The sequence below is a fragment of the Myxocyprinus asiaticus genome, chromosome 25, assembly GCF_019703515.2.
Source record: "Myxocyprinus asiaticus isolate MX2 ecotype Aquarium Trade chromosome 25, UBuf_Myxa_2, whole genome shotgun sequence".
NCBI lineage: Eukaryota > Metazoa > Chordata > Actinopteri > Cypriniformes > Catostomidae > Myxocyprinus > Myxocyprinus asiaticus.
The window spans coordinates 7694217-7716684 of NC_059368.1; the positions used below are offsets into that span (position 1 = coordinate 7694217).

Below are 22468 nucleotides of genomic sequence, written 5' to 3' on the forward strand. Positions count from 1 at the left end.
TCTGAAGCACTTTCCATGGTGTGATTGGCTTGTTGGGCGCTTCTCGCAGACTTTAAGATCAAATTGATTTACACAACAAACTTCACAAAAAAATACATCCATTATCTCCTGTTGCAAATTAAAAGTGTTTAGAGTGTACCGTTTAATGAAACTGCCAGTTGAGGACCTGAGAGGAGTGGGTTTCTCTAAATACAGACTCTGATGTAGGCTACACGTCTTTTTGTTGTGTATGGACTGCCCATTTCCTTCTAGAGAAGATTAAGTTTGCTTTCTTCTTTCAAGACAGTAGTGCACACATGGAGTGGCCTTGAGGTGACAGTGTTTTTTGGAGTAATGTCAGCTAAAAATGGTGCTTTGCCATTACTGGTAAAATTATCAATTATATCAATGAATTATAAAACTTACTTCAAAAAGTAGCCTAATAATAATATGCAGTAGAACAAGGTTGGGATAGTTCACCGAAAAATTAATTCATCATTTACTCCCTCCCATGTTGTTCCAAATCGGTTTGAATTTCTTCTGTAAAACAAAACAGGAGATGTTAGGCAGAATGTTAGACTCAGTCACCATTCTCTTTCATTGGAAAAAAAAGATGCACAGAAAGTGAATGGTGACTGTGGCTGACAATCTGCCTTACATCTTTTGTGTTCCACGGAAGAAGAAAAAACTCATGGGTTTGGAACAAAATGAGTGTCAATAAATGCTGACATAATTTCATTTTTGGATGAACTATCCCTTGAAATGCTACTTGTGTGAATACATTAAAAAAATGTCAAAACATTTGAATGGTTGTGAATTACCTAGTTGTAATCTCTCCTAATCTGTTAACTGATTGGGCGTGATCAGTCCCATAAATTTGACGCTTTTTGGTATAAGAAAGTATAGAATCTTTGTAATCCAGCGGATCTCGGTGCCGTTAGTTGGATCCTGGAGTAGCAGCCATGGTTTTGGGTGCGCACCACTTTATAGCTTACTGATTCGTTATGTTTTATATTTCGTGATCAATAATAGTTTGAACCTGATTGATAGGTTCTTTTGAGGGTATATTTCCATTAAAGAAACACCACAACCAAGTAACAGTGAACCTTGGAGTTGTAAACTTAAGTGTTAAATTCGATCCAGAAAAGCAGATTAGATAAAAATAATTGTCATCATTTGCTTGTTATCTTTTATTTTCTTTATTATTTCCATGTAAAGCACTTTGAATTACCACTGTGTATGAAATGTGCTATATAAATAAACTTGCCTAGACTTGCCTTGCCTAGTTGTAAATTCTATACTGTTTTGAACAAAATGCAAAGAAACAGCCAAATGTAGTCTTTGAATACATGTGATTGAAGTGCAAAAAACATTGTGGAGTTTGGCTTGATTCACTCAATACCCAAGCAGCAAAACCAGTACCAGATTTCAAGGAGATGATATCCCTCTTGGTTAATCATTAAATCCCATTGCCAGTCTTCTGTAAATAAGATAAATGCCCCTAAGGCGCTCACCTCTGTGACACACCATTTCAGAGACAGCAGAGCTTTAATTAAGACTGGAAGGTGTTATCTTCGTCAATTTTTGGATTCATGTGAACATTTAGAGGATTCATGTTATATTCAAAGTGTTACATTTAGTGTTTCCATTATGCTGCAGGTGAAGATTGGTTTCTAATGAAGAAAGATGAAAAACAACACACTTAGTTGTCAAATTGTTTAAATGCTTTTTTGGAGATACTTTGGGAAGCTTCGAAGATGTTTATTATTTCAGGAATGGATATGTGTGTCACATTGCCAAACGTTAGAATGGGCTGTGTCGATTTTGGAATGTTTTAACATTACATTTTGAGGGATAATTTTTTTAATTTCACTAGGTGGTTTTAATTTCGCATTCCAGTTTTTCTTTTTTAATTTCTCCTTGAACATGCCGATGAAAAGAAATATTGGCAGTCCATCAAAGAATGACACGTTTCATCAACTACAACCATCACAGACAAAGAGAGCTTGCAAAAGCGCAGATGACCTCCATGCGATGATTATTGCTGACCAAGAGGATCTCAGAAAAAGCATGTTTTTCAAAACCAAACTGGATGAAGAAGAGGATTCTGGAATTAAATCAGGTGGGGACATCTTTGTTCATTTGTTGTAAATTGTTTTCAGACTGGCTTTTGATTAAACTATTGCTAAATTGTGTTTAGTTAGCAGTATATATTATGAATTATATATTATGAATAGTTTTGTACAAGCCATTTGGAAGCTATGTATGTTATTTATTTGACAGAAGCTGATGAGAGCAATGGAAGCATATCCTCAGAAGATGAATTGGATCACCTGGATTATTCAAAGACCTTCTCTCTGAAACCAAGTATGCCAAAGAAAAGCATCAGTCAGATCATCAAGGACAAAAAGAAACAGACGCAGCTTACTTTACAATGGTATTCGCTTGCCATTACAAATGATGTCCAAGAGTGTATGAAACAAATTATATTACAGTACTTTATACTTTGTTTTTCTTTCCCTTAGGCTTGAGGATAATTACATTGTTTGTGAAGGTGTTTGCCTGCCACGGTGTATCCTTTATGCTCATTATCTGGACTTTTGTCGGAAGGAGAAATTAGATCCTGCGTGTGCTGCCACTTTTGGAAAGGTAAGAGGAGTTCTAAAGCTTTTTATGTGCCAGTTATCTGCCAGACAGTAATGGCATTAAAGTATGATGATTCTAAGTGATTATAAAAAGTATGATAATATCCAACTTCTAAACTCAACAAGTACTGTAAGTATATACATTATCATATCTCAATTCAGTGCATACAATTAGCTATTAATTTTACTTGTAGATTAGTTGTACTATAGTGTTAGAACTTCTCATTATTGCAGACCATACGACAAAAATTTCCTCTGCTTACGACACGAAGGCTTGGAACCAGAGGCCATTCAAAGTAAGAAAAAGACAAATGACTAAATTTATTACTGTGCTATTTATGACTACATCTGAACCTCTCAGTTTTTGGTAACATTGGCTTACGAATATCTTCCAGGTATCATTATTACGGAATTGGAATTAAGGAGAGCAGTGCGTATTATCACTCTGTTTACTCGGGAAAAGGTTTGACACGGTATGCGCTGACCTTCCTGATTTCACTACATTCTCTGATCTCTCATTTCAGTGTTACATCCCTTTGAAAATGTACAGTATATGCCATATAAAATGCATGTGATGCTAAGACATGCATTGTATTTTGATGCTTTATAGTTCGAAAATGTTTCATCATAATAAAAATCTCTCTTATGTGTTTTCTACAGATTCTCTGGAAGCAAGCTAAAAAATGAGGTTGGCGATTTTACTATAGAAATCAATTAAGATTTTTCATATAAATTTGGATTGTAATATTGGAAACATTTGTTAGAAACTAATATTTGAACTTTTTTGTGATGGAATACTAATGTATGCTTGCAGAGTAGGAAAATACCAACCTAATCTGTAATCTAATACACAATTTTTGCAAACTGATTTTTACGTTTCGCGTTCTGCGTTTCACTGCAGTTTCCTGGTGAAATTAACACCAAAGGGCACTGCAACAACTGTGCGTTTTATTCACTTTCACACAAATCACGAGTACAATGGCTGATTACAACTTTATAAACACTTATTTTCATACATTTACTCACATTGTGCTATGTTATGATTACGAAACAATTTAAAAATGACACATTTTAATGCTTGTTTTACAGACCCACCTTTATTTACATACTTATTTTAATGTGATGAGCTTGTGCCGTAGCTTGATAGAGTGTTGGACTTTGGTCTGGAAAACCAGGTTCGAGCCCAGCTAAGCACGCAAGCTGACACGTGAGACGAAAGTGTCATAGAAGCGACACAAAGTGACGTGGTTGCTTCAGAAAACGTGTTTTTCATTTCGCATTTGCTTCACCTCTCATTTGCGTTTAGGACACTGGTTAGGTTTAGGTTAAAGTTTTAGGTGAGCGAAGTACATTTTATTTATTAAAACATCCATCTAATATTCATCTTAAAAACCACATCTGATTATTATACAATTTCACTCGCTTTTGGCGCCCCCCACTGGACATTTCACTGGGAAACTGCAGCCAAACGTGTAATGAAGCACGTAATTTCATTTTGCATCTGATGTTATGAGTTATGAGAAAACATTACCATGTTACTATTAAAAAGCCAAACAATTATGTAATATGCATGCTCTTTGTTGTTTACAGGGAGGATTCACCAGGAAATACTCCCTTAGTTCTAAAACAGGAACGCTTTTACCTGAATTTCCATGTGCGCAACATCTAGTGCTACAGGAGTCTGTTTCAAAAGACAAGGTTCGTTAATTTCCATGAAGACAATTTCCAAAAAACTGTATGTATGAATGTTTCCTATTTACTGTACACAGGATTGGGAGGGTTACTTTTTAAATGTGTTCCACTACAGATTACAGAATACATGCTGTAAAATGTAATTTGTATTCCGTTAGATTACTCAAGGTCAGTAACGTATTCTAAATACTTTGGATTACTTCTTCAGCACTGGTAGATTTTTTCACTTGTTTTGACTATAAAAACTCTGTCAGTACAGTAAGACAAAATACACATGTTAAAAATACATTCTCTGAAAAACCTAAATATCTTATGCAGTGTTGTTTCTAAAACAAGATAAATCAAACTGATCTTGTTTTAAGGATTTTTTGATATTTTTACAGGAAAACAATACAAAAATTATAAAGAATATGATTTTTGCCCTAATATCAAAGGTCTTACTAGAAAAAAAGAAATTATGATCCAACGTGAATTTTCTTGATAAAAAAATATGATGGTGCCTGGTAACGTGCATGTAAAATTGCTAGAAATAGCATTTTAGCTATTTAAGCTGACAATTTACACAAGGTTTATTTCTATTTCTTCCTCTCCAAACTTACTTCAAACTTACTTCTCTGTCTGCTCGTATGAATGTAACAAATCATAAGAAAGTGTTTCACCGCTGTTCAAATGCACTTTGGATTGCATCATTTATGTTTTCTATCTGAAAGGACTAAATATTAAATGAAACAAATAACAATAAAATCCAAAGTAATCTCTTCAGTAATCAAAATACTTTTTGAATGTAACTGTATTCTAATTACCAATGATTAAAATTGTAACTGTAGTGGAATACAGTTACTTATATTTTGTATTTTCAGAATCAGAAACAGAATCAGAATGAGCTTTATTGCCAAGTATGCTTACACATACAAGGAATTTGTCTTGGTGACAGAAGCTTCCAGTGTACAACCATACAAAAACAATACAAAAACAGCAGCAAGACATAGATAATAATAAAAAATAATTATACACATACGTACACACACACATATTTTAAATACGTAATCCCATTACATGTATTCCATTACTCCCCAACCATGACTGTACATACCTCAAACTCTTTTATACTTCTTATTTGTTAGGTTGACACATTGATTATGATGTACAAAACTCATTGTCAATGCATTCTGGACAACGCCATCAATGTCAACTTTGAGGAGGTACTATTTTAACGAATGTGTTGTCCTATATTATTATATTCTATAAAAATACACTTTAACTGTACCAACTTTTCTTGTGTTTCAGATCCAGAACTTTCTGCTTCACTTCTGGCAGGGGATGCCTGAACATCTCCTTCCATTTTTGGAGAATCCAGTTATTGTGGACATCTTCTGTGTTTGTGACTCTATACTTTACAAGGTGAGTGTCAGTGAACCGTGTATATGTGTTTTATTTATATATATATATGTATATATATATATATGTATATGCACAGTATATATTAGAGGTAGACCGATATATCGGTTTTACCGATTAATTGATGACGCTTTTTAGAATTATCGGTTATCTGCAAAAATCAATACCAATATTTGCCTATAGTTTTTTTATTTTTGTATTCCCTAATCAGTAAACCTCATCTGGTGAAATATACTGTATATATAAACTATTTATACAAAGCTACATATATACAAAAACTGTACAAAACTGTTCATCTGGTGAATATAAAGGCTATAAAAAGCTTCTTACATACACTGTAGAGCACTGTAATGCAGCCAAATCTCTTTCATTTCAAAATAATAGTTCTGGTTGTATTTCAGGCTTGTTTAATGTTAGAAGTTCTGCATTATGCACCAAATCTTAATTGTTCTCATTATTATTGGGATTTTGGTTGTGCAATAAACGGCTTTTGGGATTTTATTCAGTGTCCGTGCCCTTCATTCTACGGAAAGACTAATATATTTTTTATAATTCTATAGGCTAAGTCTTTAAAAAAAACATTTGGACGATTAATCGGTTATCTTCCTTTTCCCCCACCTTAGTTATCGGTATCTGAAAAATCCACTATCGGTCGACCTCTAATATACTATATATACATATGTAAATACAGTATATCAGTGTAGAAGCATTCAGTTGTATAAGGTTATCATAAACTGGCTTAATTGTTTTTCATAGGTTCTGACTGACGTTCTCATCCCTGCTACAATGCAAGATATGCCAGAGAGGTTTGTGTGTTGAACTGCTTACATTATACTCTTAACCATTTTTATCAACAAATGACTAGAAAATAGAAAATACTTAAAGCAATAGTTCACCTAAAATTTAAATTCTATCATTGTTTACTCACCTTCATTCGTTCCGTCTTTTCAATACAATAGCAATGGATAGTGACCCTCTATAAAGCTTTAAAAAAAGGACCCAAAAGTATCATAAAAGCAGTTAATGTGATTTGTGCTGCATCATATTCCAAGTTTTATAAAGTCATGACTTCAGTTTTCAGTGAAAATCTTGACCTCTGTTGCACGTTTATGAGTGCATGAGAAGCTCATTCGTAATGGCTGGAGTTTTCACACGAGAATTTGCATTGTTTAGCTCTTAAAACAATGTAAGTTCTTGCGTGAGCATGCATGCCACATACTGCTCTTTTTTGGCTGAACTATTGCTTTAATTGAAAATAAAACATTGAATACTGTATAAGTGTCAAATTCAAGTGTTTTTAAATGAGTTTAGGAAAATATCTCCAGTCTTTTGGCAGATATTCGGAATTTTGCCAAGCACTGGGAACAATGGATGGTGTCCTCCTTGGAGAATCTCCCAGACATTCTCTCAGATAAGAAATTGCCCATAGCTCGACGATTTGTGTCCTCCTTAAAGAGACAGACTTCATTCTTACATCTTGCACAGGTAGAAATGTTTTGTTCTTGCTTTTGTTTTCTTTTTTTATAGTGATGCGCTCTTAATGGTTTCATGTTGTTTTAGATTGCAAGACCTGCCCTTTTTGACCAGAATGTGGTGACCTCTATGGTGAATGATATCGATAAGGTGGATTTGAACAGTATTGGTTCTCAAGCGCTCCTTTCAATCACAAATGACCAAGATTCAGACTTCTACACTGAATGTGAGTTATTGGTAGCTTAGTAGTCTTTTGTTCTTGGTAAACTTTTAGACATTCTGATAATAAAATCTGCCTCAAAATATATTTGCTTTTCTTTTACTAGATGACTCCATTTCAGTTTTTCAAGAGCTGAAAGACCTCCTTAGGAAAAATGCCACAGTAGAGTCCTTTATTGAATGGCTAGACTCTGTTGTGGAGCAGAAAGTTATTAAGGTTTGTTGCACTGCAAGAGCTTTATCCGAAGACACTGCTAAAAAGACCAATAGCAATTTCCATGCTGGTCTAGTTTAGTTTATTCTCGTGCTAATAGCTGTGCTATTCAATAGCAAAACCAAGCTGTTGAAGCTTTTCGACTGAGAAAATGTTGCTGATTCAGAACCCTGAATCAACACCAGCATGCCATCTTATACCACCATGAATTGGTCTTCTGGTCTTAGTTGGTTTAAGCTGGTCTAGCTCATCTCCTAGCCTGGCCAAGTCGGCTAGCTGGTCTTCGACTCTGACCAGCTTAAAGTGCCCCAAATCCCTCTAAAACCAGAAAACAGACCAGACCAGGAGACCAGATAAGACCAGCAAACACGCTATGCTGGTATTGTCCCCAAAACCCCAAAAATCCAATCTAGCCATGACTGTTATGTTGAATTTACACATAATCTTTCTTTCAGCCCAGCAAGCAAAATGGTCGGTCGGTTAAAAAGCGAGCTCAGGATTTTCTTCTTAAATGGAGTTTCTTTGGAGCACGAGTGATGCACAATCTCACCCTAAACAATGCTACCAGCTTTGGTAAGCCTTCAGCATGCCTTCCTACGCTGCACACTCTTTCTTTTGCTTTCAAATGCTCTAGACATTCACATTTAGTAACACATTTTGCTTTTTTTTTGCTTTTTTTTGTGTGCAATATTTGTATATTTGAATGAAATATCTTAATGTTTATTTATAGTGTAACTTCATGGGCCCATTTGTAAAAACCTTTTTAATTTTTCCTGCTTTCTGAATTCTGTAGATATGATTAGAGCATGATTGTTCCCTTTCCAAAAATCAAATCTGTACTATTTGTTTGGCACTGTTTAACCAGAGAGTCACTGTTGAGAGTGAGCTATTTAATGTATTCACCCAGACTGTACAAACAAACCTTTATCTTGCGTGCCTTGATTAGAGAGTGACCTTTCCCAGTGCTCCTAGCATCTGATGACCCAACAGGTGTTCACAAAGCCAAACAGTATCACCTACAAGGCCAACCATTTGACCCTAGAAGAGTATATGTGAAAATCTTAGGAATTTAAGGCTATGTTTGGAATCTAATCATAGCTTACTACTTACTGAAAATGGTTCAGTGAAAAATATACTTATGCTATTTATTTTATTTAATATTTTACTATTTTTCAATGTCTTTTTTTTTGTTTTTTTGGAAGGAATTATGTACTACAAACGTTTCATTGCTGTCACACGAAATCACCACATTGCATGCAAGTGGCGTCCAGTTATCATCTTTGAATTAAATACAGTTGTATTTTTAATTCAATTTTATGTAAAAATGTCTTAACTTTAGACAGTCAGATCGGATCAAATAAAGATTTAAATTAGAGATGTAAAAAAATTGCAGGCCTGTAGAAGTCATGGAAACTAATAAAATCTTAAAAATAATGGAAATTTCTATAGTGAATATACATTTTTCAAGTTATGCTCTGCTCTAAAATATTTCATCAGCAATATATTGTGTAGAGTAAAACTTGTCCGCAAGCCAAAGTGATGTTCAAATTGTGAGTAAAGTTTTCTAAACTGTCAAACTGGTTAACAAATCAGTCTGAAATCAGAAATGATTCATTAGCATGTCAGTGTAAATCCATTTTTTTTAATAGATCCTTATCCAGTGATCACAAATGAAATGAAATTGAAGTAATGGAAATTCATTGGTCAAAAAGTGTGAAAACCCTTTAGTATACTATTTATTTAGTTTGTGTGCATCTTAAATGGACAGGTGACCCCAAAATGAAAATTATCTCATCATTTCCTCAACCTCATGCCATCCCAGATGTTTATGACTTTCTTTTCTCTACAGAACACAAAGATTTTTAGAAGAATATCTCAGCTCTGTAGGTCCAAGTGAATGGTGGCCAGAATTATGAAGCTACAAGAAACACATAAAAGCAACATAAAAGTAATCCATAACACTCCGGTGGTTTAATCCATATCTTCTGAACCAATCCAATCAATTTGGGTGAAAACAGACCAAAATATAACTCCTTTTTCACTATAAACTCTGACAACAGCAGTCTCTTTGGCGATCATGATTTCAAGCTTGATTACACTTCCTAGTGCCATCTAGCACTCTGCGCTGCATAATGCACTAGGACATGTAATCGAGCTTGAAATCGTGATCGTGCCTAGAGACTGCAATGGCAAGATGTACAGTAAAAAAGGAGTAATAATTTGATTTCTTCTCACCCAAAACAATTGGATTGCTTCAGAAGACATTTTGGATTGGATTGCTTCAGAAGACAAACCACTGGAGATTATTTTTATGCTGCCTTTATGTGCTTTTTGGAGCTTCAACATTTTGGTCACCATTCACTTACATTGTATGGACATAAAGAGCTGAGATATTCTTCTAAAAATCTTCATAAACATCTGGGATGGCATGAGTGTAAGTAAATGGTGAGAGAACTTTCATTTTTGGGGAACCAAAACAGAGATGTAGTCGGATAACTTTTGTTACTGTAAAAGTTTTGGAAATTATCTTTGCTACATTTTTTAAAACAAATAAACCGGGTTTAATGTTAATTGTAGGCTCGTTCCACCTCATTCGGATGCTATTGGATGAGTACATACTACTAGCAATTGAAACACAATTCAACAACGACAAAGAGCAGGACCTTCAGAACCTGCTGGAGAAATATATGAGGAATGCAGGTATCCTAATTATTTCCCTATTTATCTCATCAGTATGTAATTTAATACATGAACATCTTTAACCCAGTTAACTGTGATGTTTCAATTTTGACAGATGCCAGTAAAGCTGCATTCACAGCCTCACCGAGTTCCTGTTTTTTGGCCAATCGGAATAAATCTTGTGTGGCACTGAGTGATTCAACTGTCAAGGACGAGAACCCCCAAGAACATGATTTTCTGTCGATCACGGCTGCACAGCAAGGACTTGGGGCTAATACTGTTGTGTACCATGGTACCGATTCAGACAGCTTCACTGTATCTGGTACTTACAAACAGCTTTTTATATTTGCATGTTTTAAAGGGGTCATATCATGAGGAATCCAATTTTTCTTGATCTTTTAACATCTTGAGATTGATGTACTAAGAAAACAAACTGTACATTTCAGAACTCAAAACTTGCTCTTCAGTCCAAAAGCATTTATCGAAACTGAGCCACAAAACCAACTTATTTTGTACTTCTGCATCTTTCATGTTGCAAAGTTGCACACAGATAAAACATGACCATATAACATGACTGTCTACATTTACACTTCAATGATGCCTGTTAGCTGATCAGGAATTCGGCAGCCCAGTCATTGTGAAGTAATTAGGAGAAAGCCAGATATGTGTAAGTTTTCCTAATATAAGAGTATAATGGGAGAAATTCCATCAAACCATGTTCATTCCTGGCTGCGTGTAGCACCTTCCACTCTGTACATCCTTCTGAAGGATCCTGATGTTTTTAACTAAGTTAAAGGGATAGTTCACCCAAAAATGAAAATTCTCTTATCATTTACTCACCCTCATGCCATCCCAGATGTGTGTGACTTTCTTTCTTTCTTCTGCAGAACACAAACAATGATTTGTAGAGGAATATTTCAGCTCTGTAGGTCCTCACAATGCAAGTTAATGATGACCAGAACTCAGAAGGTTCAAAAAGGACATGAAGGCAAAGTAAATCATATGACTCCAGTGGTTAAGTTCATGTCTTCTGAAGCAATATGATAGGTGTGGGTAAGAAACAGATCAATATTTAAGTCCTTTTTTTACTATAAATCTCTACCTTTGACCAGCCCCTACCAGTATCTGGCTAAATGTGAAAGTGAAAGTGTAGATTGACAGTAAAAAAGGACTTAAATATTTATCTGTTTCCCACCCACACCTATCATATCGCTTCAGATGATATGGATTTAATCACTGGAGTCTTATGATTTACTTTTATGCTGCCTTCATGCCCTTTTTGAACCTTCTGAGTTCTGGTCATCATTCACTTGCATTGTGAGGACTGACAGAGCTGAGATATTCTTCTAAAAATCTTAATTTGTGTTCTGCAGAAGAAAGAAAGACACACACATCTGGGATGGCATGAGGGTGAGTAAATCATGAGAGAATTTTCATTTTTGGGTGAACTATCCCTTTAAGCCTATTTCAGCATGGATTGTTTTGTGAATCTGTCACAATGTAATGCAGGATTTGTTAAGAGGCTGTTGTTGAAGGATGGTGTATTTAAAAACTACAGTATGTTTGAAACGACTGCAAACCCGCAAGCCGGTGTATGAGCTCAAAAAATACACTGTTTTACAAAAAGGCTCAGAAGGAGTGTGGAAAAATGTCTTGACTCAGAAACTTTTACCAACACTATAAGTGGAAAAATAAATAAGAAAAAGAGTTTAAAATGAACCCTTTAAATATAGTAAAAGTAGGAAAACAAGACCTGTTAAAAATATTGCATATTGTCATAATTATTGCTCATGACGCATTAATATTTTCCAGGAGAAATGGATTACTCGCAGAACAGCGCGCCCCTTATGACCCCTCCGATATCTCCTGCTATGATCAACCATAGCAGTGTGATCAACCAGGGCCCGATGGCTGTGAGGCCCCAGAGCAGCTGCTCCATCCAGCCCCAAGTGTCTTGCCAGGCTTTCCCTGATACCATGTACCAGAACCTGCCCAATGCCAGTTCTGGCTCCTACCCCAACCCCTCTTTTTACCAGCCCGTGTTTAGACCACAGACACACACTCCAACATCAGCCTATCAAGCTCGGGCGGAAAGCGGGCGCTACACATCCTTCTCTGGGCACCAGCTGGCCAAAGATTGCTTCAGTAGCAGCTGTACGGTGTCTCCCTATAGTTCCAGAGTTTCATCGACTGGATATACAACCACAGGTGACCCCGTGATGGATGTTGAGGGTGTACAGGTACTGGAGTCTGCAGGGTACAGCTTTGGAGGAAGTGCCACCAACGGAGAAGGGTGTTCTGGTCCAGTTTGCACCAGTACAGGACACAGTGGTGAGAAAAGCTAGAATTATTGGTCAGTTAAAGCCGAAGTGTTTCATTTCTGTGCCATTAGCGTCACCAAATGGAATTGCAAAAATGATTATTGTTTTCAAAAAGGTTTCCCGATAACTTCCCACACCTTCCGTTTGTCGAACAAACAGATAGACCCGCCCCAAATTTACGGAATTGGTCAATGAGGCTGTTCGGGATGTTCAAACAAAGAGAACAATGTTTTGATAATGCGTCAAAGCCACACTGTTTACATTTTTTGTAGAAATCAGTCTAGAAATGGCTTACTTATAGTTGTCTCTGCATATTAAACTGGGATACAATTATTTTAACATTGAAAATATTGAACACTGCAGCCTACATTTTCCCAATCCCGTCCCACCCTCTTCTCCATATCGTTTCCTGTTGTCTGTCATCTGTCCTTGCAGTAAAAAGTGGCAAAAAGCCAAAAAATTTAATAAAAAGAAGAAATATGCCTAGTAAACCATGGCCTGGGAAGTAGCACATGTGTTTTGCATGTTAAGCTTTGTTGCTTATGTGGGAAAAGTGAGTTCAAGTCTGGCTCGCATCATATTCCATTTTTCTTATCATTTACAATCCCTATCAAAAATGTGACCAAAAAGCGGAATAAAAAAAATATATATATATATATATATATATATATAAAGAACATGCCGTAAGAGTTCATTTTGGAGTGTAAATTTAGAACACGTATTATTTACCCTGCCTTTCCCACTTAGATTTATATGTAAGATGTAGTTGAAAAACACAAATAATGTCCTCGGTGAGGAAGCTGAAGTATATCATGTTTGTATGCTGCTCAGAAAGATAAAAATGAGTAAATATGCTGATTTTCTTTTTGAAATATGTAATGTTCCTCTATCTTCTGGCCAGGCTATTACAGCAGTAGTGGGTATGTGGATGCTCAGAGGATGGGCACATTTATTGACCAGCATGTGTCAGTGATCAGCAGCGTAAGCAGCATTCGCTCCGTCTCAGCATATACTGACGTGCACGACCCTCTCAACATCCTGGACGACACGAGCAGAAAGATAGCCAGACCCTACTACACTGAACTGTCATCACTGGGCACACACACTGCAGGTTAGGAGAAAATCCTATACATTGAAAGTTCAAATGTCGGAGTCCATTTCGAAAATCTGGCATTCAAAATCTCATTCAAACCTGGAAATAAACAGGAAAGCTTTGAAAAATGCAGGACTCTAAATAAACACAATAAACAAACTGCAGTAATGCCCCAATACTGTATGTTGGTATTTAATTAGTGGTGTAAATAGTATCTGCCACTATTTGCACCGGGGTACAAATAGCATTTAACATTATTTGCACTTAGTGCAGAGAAGATGCTTTTTGTTGCTATTTACACTTAGTGTAAATAGCCTTGTCATATAGCAATAATAATAATATAGTTGATAATATTGTATATAGTGATATTATTATTGAATTGCAAATACAGTTATACAGTCAATATCAATACTGCATATTTTCTGTCGCATTGAAATGTACATTTGGCTGAGAAGCATTCAGCTGAGAGGCAGATGACAGTAGGACTTCTTAACTGATATTTCTCTTTCATCGGGATCTTAATTGTTGAATTAACTTTTTCCATTAAAGTTCATTAGAACTGAACATATTTACAGAGGAAAAACTCATAGCTTCATCCTTAATTCACGGGGGTCCAGGCTTTGAAACTCTTGTTAAATTCTACTTTGTACTTGCCCTTATGAAAGTTTACCACAGTTCTTGCATAGTATCCAGAGTTTAACTGTGGTATTAGTAAGAACATGGTGATCACAGGTAAAACCATGCTTCTTATTACCAGATGTGATTGTGGTTTTTAAAAAACAAACTATGGAATTTAAAGTTATGAAAAACAATATCCATGCAGAGACTATAAAAAAAACAACTGATATAAAAGTGACTTATATTCCCCTAATATACAATATTTTTCATATAATTATAGTGACATATTATTTCAAATATGCTGTATACAATATTTTTGCCAAAACATCATAGTTTCTACAGTTAATGTTACTAAATGCAATGCAATAAGAATGGTGATGTGTGGATTGAAAAGAATGTAATTACCATTGTGAATACAATGCTTTCCTGTTTACCTCGTCACTGCCATTTAGAATGCAGGGCTCCAGATTTTAAAAAATTACTTAGGAGCCAAATGACTGTTTTTAGTCGCCAAATCACAGAATTGCTCAATTTAGGTTGCTGTTCAGAAACAAGATAGAAAGAAAAGGAAGTCAGCTGATAACCCATTAATCAGAGGTTTAATAAACAGTATACAGTCGTGCTCAAATGTTTGCATACCCTAGCAGAAATTGTGAAATTTTGGCATTGATTTTGAAAATATGACTGATCATGCAAAAAAACTTTTTTTTCTTTTATTTAAGGATAGTGATCATATGAAGCCATATATATATATATATATATATATATATATATATATATATATATATATATATATATATATATAATTTACTGGCAGCCAAAATTTGGAATAATGTACAGATTTTGCTGTTTCGGAAGGAAATTGGTACTTTTAATTCACCAAGGTGGCATTCAACTGATCACAAAGTATAGTCAGGACATTACTGATGTTAAAAAACAGCACCATCATTATTTGAAAAAAGTCATTTTTGATCAAATCTAGACAGGCCCCATTTCCAGCAGCCATCACTCCAACACCTTATCCTTGAGTAATCATGCTAAATTGCTAATTTGGTACTAGAAAATCACTTGCCATTATATCAAACACAGCTGAAAGCTATTTGGTTCGTTAAATGAAACTTAACTCTTTGTGTTTGTTTTTGAGTTGCCACAGTGTGCAATAGACTGGCATGTCTTAATGTCAATATTAAGTCAAAAATGGCAAAAAAGAAACAGCTTTCTCCTGAAACTCATCAGTCAATCATTGTTTTGAGAAATGAAGGCTATACAATGCTTGAAATTGCCAAAAAACTGAAGATTTCATACAAAGGTGTACACTACAGTCTTCAAAGACAAAGAACAACTGGCTCTAACAAGGACAGAAAGAGATGTGGAAGGCCAGATGTACAACTAAACAAGAGGATAAGTACATCAGAGTCTCTAGTTTGAGAAATAGACACCTCACATGTCCTCAGCTGACAGCTTCATTGAATTCTACCCGCTCAACACCAGTTTCATGTACAACAGTAAAGAGAAGACTCAGGGGTGCAGGCCTTATGGGAAGAATTGCAAAGAAAAAGACAATTTTGAAAAAGAAAAAGAAAAGGTTAGAGTGGGCAAAGAAACACACATTGGACAACAGATAAGTGGAAACGAGTGTTATGGATCTTAACCCTGAGGGGTCGACGGACGCGTTGGCGCGTCCTGCTGGATTTTTTCCTCAGCAGAAACATCTTAAAATACTCCGTCATTTTTGGGCATACAGATAAGTGTAAGACATCATTAGAAACTATAAAGGGTCTACATTTATTTGTGTACACTCACAATAACAAAACCTTGTACTTTTGTAAAATAAAGAAAATAAACAGGGTGCGCTTTCAGCCGTCGGTCTCCGCGAGCATCTTTCTGAATCACGTCACAAAAATGAAGTGAAACTCCGCGAATACGTATCACACAAACATGAAACATATGTCTAAAGAAAGCTTAAAATGTCTATTTTTAAATAAAACAAGTCAAATTTATAACAAATATTCTCCTGCAATGTAATCTGTATGAAACAAAGCAATGTACAGTTTCTCCTGGCTCAGCTAATTATCCCTGATGTGATCACACCCACGGGCAGAGGGCGCTATTCATACGGTAATGTGCGATCAATACAAATGGTAAATACCCCCGAGGCAAGTTTTATATATATATTTTAAAATGCAATTTATTCCTGTGATGGAAAGCTGAATTTTCAGCATCATTACTGCAGTCTTCAGTGTCACATGATCCTTCAGAAATCATTCTAATATGCTGATTTGCTGTAATATCTGATATAGGGCATATACACAATATATTAAAAAAAATTCATGATTCTTTGATGAATAGAAAGTTCAAAATAACAGTATTTATCTGACATAGAAAGCTTTTGTAACATTATACACTACCATTCAAAAGTTTGGTGTCAGTAAGAATTTTATATATATATATATATATATATATATATATATATATATATATATATATATATATATATATATATATATATATATTTATTTATTTATTTATTTATTTATATATATATATATATATATATATATATATATATATATATATATATATATTTTTTTTTTTTTGGGAAAGAAATTAATACTTCTATTCAGCAAGGATGCATTGTATTGATCAAAAGTGACAGTAAAGACATTTATAATGTTACAAAAGCTTTCTATTTCAGCTCAATGCTGTTATTTTGAACTTTCTATTCATCAAAGAATCCTGATTGTTTTATATATATATATTGTGTGATATTGTGTGATATTACCCTATATCAGATATTACATTTTATTCTGTTCCCAGGGGAGGGGTCTTTGTATCCTCAGGTGTGAATCACATCAATATTCATGATCATTCACGCCTCCTCGCATATGGCCTTTCTAACACTAAAAGTGTCTTACAAAAGTTAAATGACTATATTGTTTTGTATGAATGAGTGATCAGGATGGTTTTCACATCATTTTGTAGCAAAAACTCTTGGCTACAAGATCCAGTCCTCAAAAGTCTTGTGAACAAATGTATAGTATGTGATATATGGCCTTAGTTCAGTGACTGTTTTTTCAAAAACCACGCATAAACATTATTTTCTCAAAAATACAAACGTGTACATACATGTTGCTCACATATTATTGTAGCCTAGTTTGTGCTGAATACAGTGTTATCAGACTTTAGCCATTAATTTTTAAGCAACTGAAAAAAGCACAAATGTCAAGGCATGTCTAAACTTCTCCAGGGCCCAAAAACACCCTCAGACCCCAGAGGGTTAACCCCACTGAGCATTTGTGGGATCAGCTAGACTGTAAGGTGCGTAAGAAGTGCCAGACAAGACAGCCACACCTATGGCAAGTGCTACAGGAAGTGTGGGGTGAAATGTCATCTGAGTATCTGGACAAACTGACAGCTAGAATGCCAAGGATCTGCATAGCTGTCATTGCTACATGTGGAGGATTTTTTGATGAGAACTCTTTGAAGTAGTTTAAGAAGTTCTGAAAATGTTTTTCAAATTGTAATAGTAATTTTTCACGTTATTAATGTCCTGACTATACATTGTGATCAGCTGAATGCCAATTTGGTGAATAAAACTTCCAATTTCTTTCCATAAGAGCAAAATCTGTACATTATTCCAAACTTTTGGCCACCAGTGTGTGTATTATATATATATATAATTTTAATTGTTTTAAAATATTGCCTTAGTCTTTCTTTACTGTTACCAGATGGCCCCAGACACAGAGACTACAAGAGTGCAAATTGAATGAAATCCCAGATGCAGTTTATTGTGCTACTCCAATCCCAATCAATAATTGCCAGAAGAAAAAAGTGGTACACAATACGGGACTTTTAATTATAAAGAAGCCTGAAATACACACGGAACTCTTATTCTGAAATGTCTGCGCTCTCTTGTGAGCTCACTGATGGCTGATTCACTGAGAAAGTGAATCTGATTCAAACGGCTAACCTGAGCTCCTGAGTTCAAACCCTCAGTTCTTTTCGGGTGATTTATGAAAAAGATCCGGTTCAAAAGAGTCATTTGTTCACGACTCTCTCGCGCTGGGTTTGTTGTTGCATGCGGTGCAGCGAGCTCGTCATTAGGGCTGTTCGATTCCAGAAATTTGTGAATCGACTCCGATTTCAATTTCGAAAAAATGGGAGGCAAAGTTAAATCTCATAATATACAGCTCACTACAAAGCGTTCTTTGCACTATTTATAATAGCATGAATGACATTTACTATTAATAGGTCCATTCTAAAGTTAAATCAGGGCCTGTATGCACATACCGAAGCGTGATGCTTCAATCCCATGAGATACATTTGAGTAGATCCACCTATATTTCCAAGAACTACTGAAAATAGTCTTAAAAGCACCATTTAACCTATATTGAAATTGTTTGTTACCACTCATGAGTTCTTGTTTAGAAAGAGGTTTAAATTAGAATGTACAGTAATTGTCCACTACCTTTTGTACACTGAATTAAATATCCAAACAATACACTTCAGATTTATTAAAAAATCCTCATTGTTGTACTAGTTTATTTCATACAATATATATATATATATATATATATATATATATACAGGTGCATCTCAATAAATTAGAATGTCGTGGAAAAGTTCATTTATTTCAGTAATTCAACTCAAATTGTGAAACTTGTGTATTAAATAAATTCAGTGCACACAGACTGATGTAGTTTAAGTCTTTGGTTCTTTTAATTGTGATGATTTTGGCTCACATTTAACAAAAACCCACCAATTCACTATCTCAAAAAATTAGAATATGGTGACATGCCAATCAGCTAATCAACTCAAAACACCTGCAAAGGTTTCCTGAGCCTTCAAAATGGTCTCTCAGTTTGGGTCACTAGGCTACACAATCATGGGGAAGACTGCTGATCTGACAGTTGTCCAGAAGACAATCATTGACACCCTTCACAAGGAGGGTAAGCCACAAACATTCATTGCCAAAGAAGCTGGCTGTTCACAGAGTGCTGTATCCAAGCATGTTAACAGAAAGTTGAGTGGAAGAAAAAAGTGTTGAAGAAAAAGATGCACAACCAACCGAGAGAACCGCAGCCTTATGATTGTCAAGCAAAATCGATTCAAGAATTTGGGTGAACTTCACAAGGAATGGACTGAGGCTGGGGTCAAGGCATCAAGAGCCACCACACACAGACATGTCAAGGAATTTGGCTACAGTTGTCGTATTCCTCTTGTTAAGCCACTCCTGAACTACAGACAACGTCAGAGGCGTCTTACCTGGGCTAAGGAGAAGAAGAACTGGACTGTTGCCCAGTGTTCCAAAGTCCTCTTTTCAGATGAGAGCAAGTTTTGTATTTCATTTGGAAACCAAGGTCCTAGAGTCTGGAGGAAGGGTGGAGAAGCTCATAGCCCAAGTTGCTTGAAGTCCAGTGTTAAGTTTCCACAGTCTGTGATGATTTGGGGTGCAATGTCATCTGCTGGTGTTGGTCCATTGTGTTTTTTGAAAACCAAAGTCACTGCACCCGTTTACCAAGAAATTTTGGAGCACTTCATGCTTCCTTCTGCTGACCAGCTTTTTAAAGATGCTGATTTCATTTTCCAGCAGGATTTGGCACTTGCCCACACTGCCAAAAGCACCAAAAGTTGGTTAAATGACCATGGTGTTGGTGTGCTTGACTGGCCAGCAAACTCACCAGACCTGAACCCCATAGAGAATCTATGGGGTATTGGCAAGAGGAAAATGAGAAACAAGAGACAAAATCATCACAATTAAAAGAATCAAAGACTTAAACTACTTCAGTCTGTGTGCACTGAATTTATTTAATACACGAGTTTCACAATTTGAGTTGAATTACTGAAATAAATGAACTTTTCCACGACATTCTAATTTATTGAGATGCACCTGTATATATATATATATATATATATATATATATATATATATATATATATATATATATATAAAAATAATTAAAAAACAAAAATGTTAAATACACGTTAAAAATGAAATAGACTCGTTAAGATGCAGTCATTTTATATGGTGAAATGTGTAGTATTTCAGTGGTCGAGGAAATATCAACCGGTTTCCCCGGAAGGAATTAACTCCATCTTTGGAGTCGATTCTCGATTCCCAATGCCTCGGAATCGATTCTTTTTTTTAATCGATTCCCAGCCCTACTCATCACCACAACAGAACGGGTGAAAAGCGGCACGAGACACACTGGTGCTCGCTCTAAAGATGTATTCAATAACTCACAAGATGATATCTGACGAAACCTCATATGAACGCACACAACCCGACTGTTGCCAATGGCGACTAGATTTTAAATTATTGTCGCAATCAATTATTTTTGGTCGCATTTGTGACCATTTTAGTCGCAGTCTGGAGCCTTGGAATGTCGGGGCTGTTTAATCATTGGTTTCAAAGAGCTTTGCATGGAGCCTTTAAGGTTTTCATATCTCGTGCTGTTTTTTACCACGGGATTGCGTGGTGCAGGTTCATCTGCGCTGTGCGGGTGGGCCGGTGGCTCTGCTCTCATGCTGCTTGGTTTAATTGGGTAGCGGGGTTTCGTCATACTTTTTAGTATTTTGTGTTTTCCATGCACAGCAGCAAATAGCAGTGCTGAATAAATATGAGTGGGCTGATTAACCACCCCAATACTCGACCGGCCTACCGGGAAAAGTTGCGGTGCTCCAGATGGCCAATCCACCACTGCAGTCAGCCATGATTACTTTAATCCATGAGTGAAAGTGTCCAATAACAGGGCTGAGATCTCACACTGAGATTAAGTGGGTAGTATTCCACTGGTCATATGATTCTAACATGAAATCCCCCACGAGGGGACCCCCTACATATAGAATAAAACAGCTTTTATATGGTTACTGATATGACTGGAGTCTTCATCTTATGCGAGGACTCATTATTTTATACATATGTCTCAGAATTACAATTCGTTCCTTAAGGAGTAACATTTTTTAATGAGGAAAAGATTCTGAGTTTTGATATGTTGTTTTCTTTATTATGTAACAGGATCCAACATAGCCAATACCTGCTCCGTCCCTGCACCCTGCATGTATGGAACTGCTGCTCCATATCACTCCCAGAACACACTGCTTCCTCACCAGGTGACCACAGAGGTGCGAGAAATGGTGTCCTCCCTGCCACCCATAAACACTGTGTTCATGGGGTCAGCTGGTGGGCCACCCTGACTGTTGCTAAAACACCCCTTATCTCTCATTCAACTTCTATTGAATGCTATACTCACAGCAGGTGAGATGTGTTTTAGCTCATATGTATGTCTTTAAAGTAAACAGTAAATATTTTGTTGCGAAACACTGTAGATTGCTAACTGGTATTGTGTATATATTGTTTGACTATTTTTTTTTTTTTACCTTTGCTTTAAGTGCTAGACCCCAAGATTGTGATTTATAACTGTCCAGTAATTAATGATCTTTTATTTAAGTTTTTATATTTTAATGTAATTTATTATTCATGTTCTCATTTTGCGTTCTTGTTTATTCTCTAACATATATAAATATTTACATCTCCGTTCTTTGCACTTTGGAGGGCAAAGTTTTTTATTTAATGAACTCCAACTAATATATATATATATATATATATATGCACTGTGAACATCTGATATATATATATATATATATATATATATATATATATATATAAAAAATGTATTCATTCACGAAGCATTTTTCTAATGTCGAAATAAAAAAAAAAAAGGTAACACTTTACAATAAGGTTCCATTTGTTAACATTAGCTAACATTAGTTAACATGAACTAACAATGAACAATATTTTTACGGCATTTATTAATCTTAGTTAATGTTAATAAAAGCTGTAAATAATATATTGTTAATTGTTTGTTCATGATACCTAATGCATTAACTAATGTTGACGAATGGAACCTTATTATAAAATGTTACCAAAAAAATTTTTTTTTTTAAAGTGACAGAAGGACAGAAAACAATAATTGGAGCTGACTTTGAGGATGGGAAATTTTCTATCATTAGTTAACTTAGTCTTTTCTTACTATTCAGTGCTGGATAAAACATTGTCCTTCGTAGTGCTGCTGGAGATTACACAATTGGTGAAGTTGCGGTTAAAAGTCGGGTGTTATCAACATGAGATTAGTTT

At 35.5% G+C, this 22468-nt stretch overlaps 1 protein-coding gene across 1 annotated transcript; it reads left to right on the top strand.

Moving 5' to 3' along the window:
• The first annotated feature begins 1836 nt into the window (after positions 1-1836).
• rfx6 (regulatory factor X, 6) lies at positions 1837-21850 on the top strand. Its single transcript, XM_051655203.1, has 19 exons — positions 1837-2101; positions 2263-2416; positions 2505-2628; positions 2859-2920; positions 3020-3097; positions 3285-3312; positions 4215-4322; positions 5441-5518; positions 5604-5717; positions 6471-6520; positions 7040-7199; positions 7275-7413; positions 7514-7623; positions 8076-8193; positions 10198-10320; positions 10415-10621; positions 12112-12630; positions 13522-13731; positions 21350-21850. Exons 1-19 carry the CDS (start codon positions 1906-1908, stop codon positions 21526-21528), a joined length of 2757 nt encoding a protein of 918 aa, XP_051511163.1. The 5' UTR covers positions 1837-1905; the 3' UTR covers positions 21529-21850.
• Positions 21851-22468: the final 618 nt, after the last annotated feature.

Coding starts and splice junctions, on each gene's coding strand:
- rfx6 (XM_051655203.1), top strand. CDS start 1,906: ATGCCGATGAAAAGAAATATTGGCAGTCCATCAAAGAATGACACGTTT. Junction 7,200..7,274: donor CATTCTTACATCTTGCACAG/GTAGAAATGTTT, acceptor ATGTTGTTTTAG/ATTGCAAGACCTGCCCTTTT. Junction 10,622..12,111: donor AGACAGCTTCACTGTATCTG/GTACTTACAAAC, acceptor AATATTTTCCAG/GAGAAATGGATTACTCGCAG.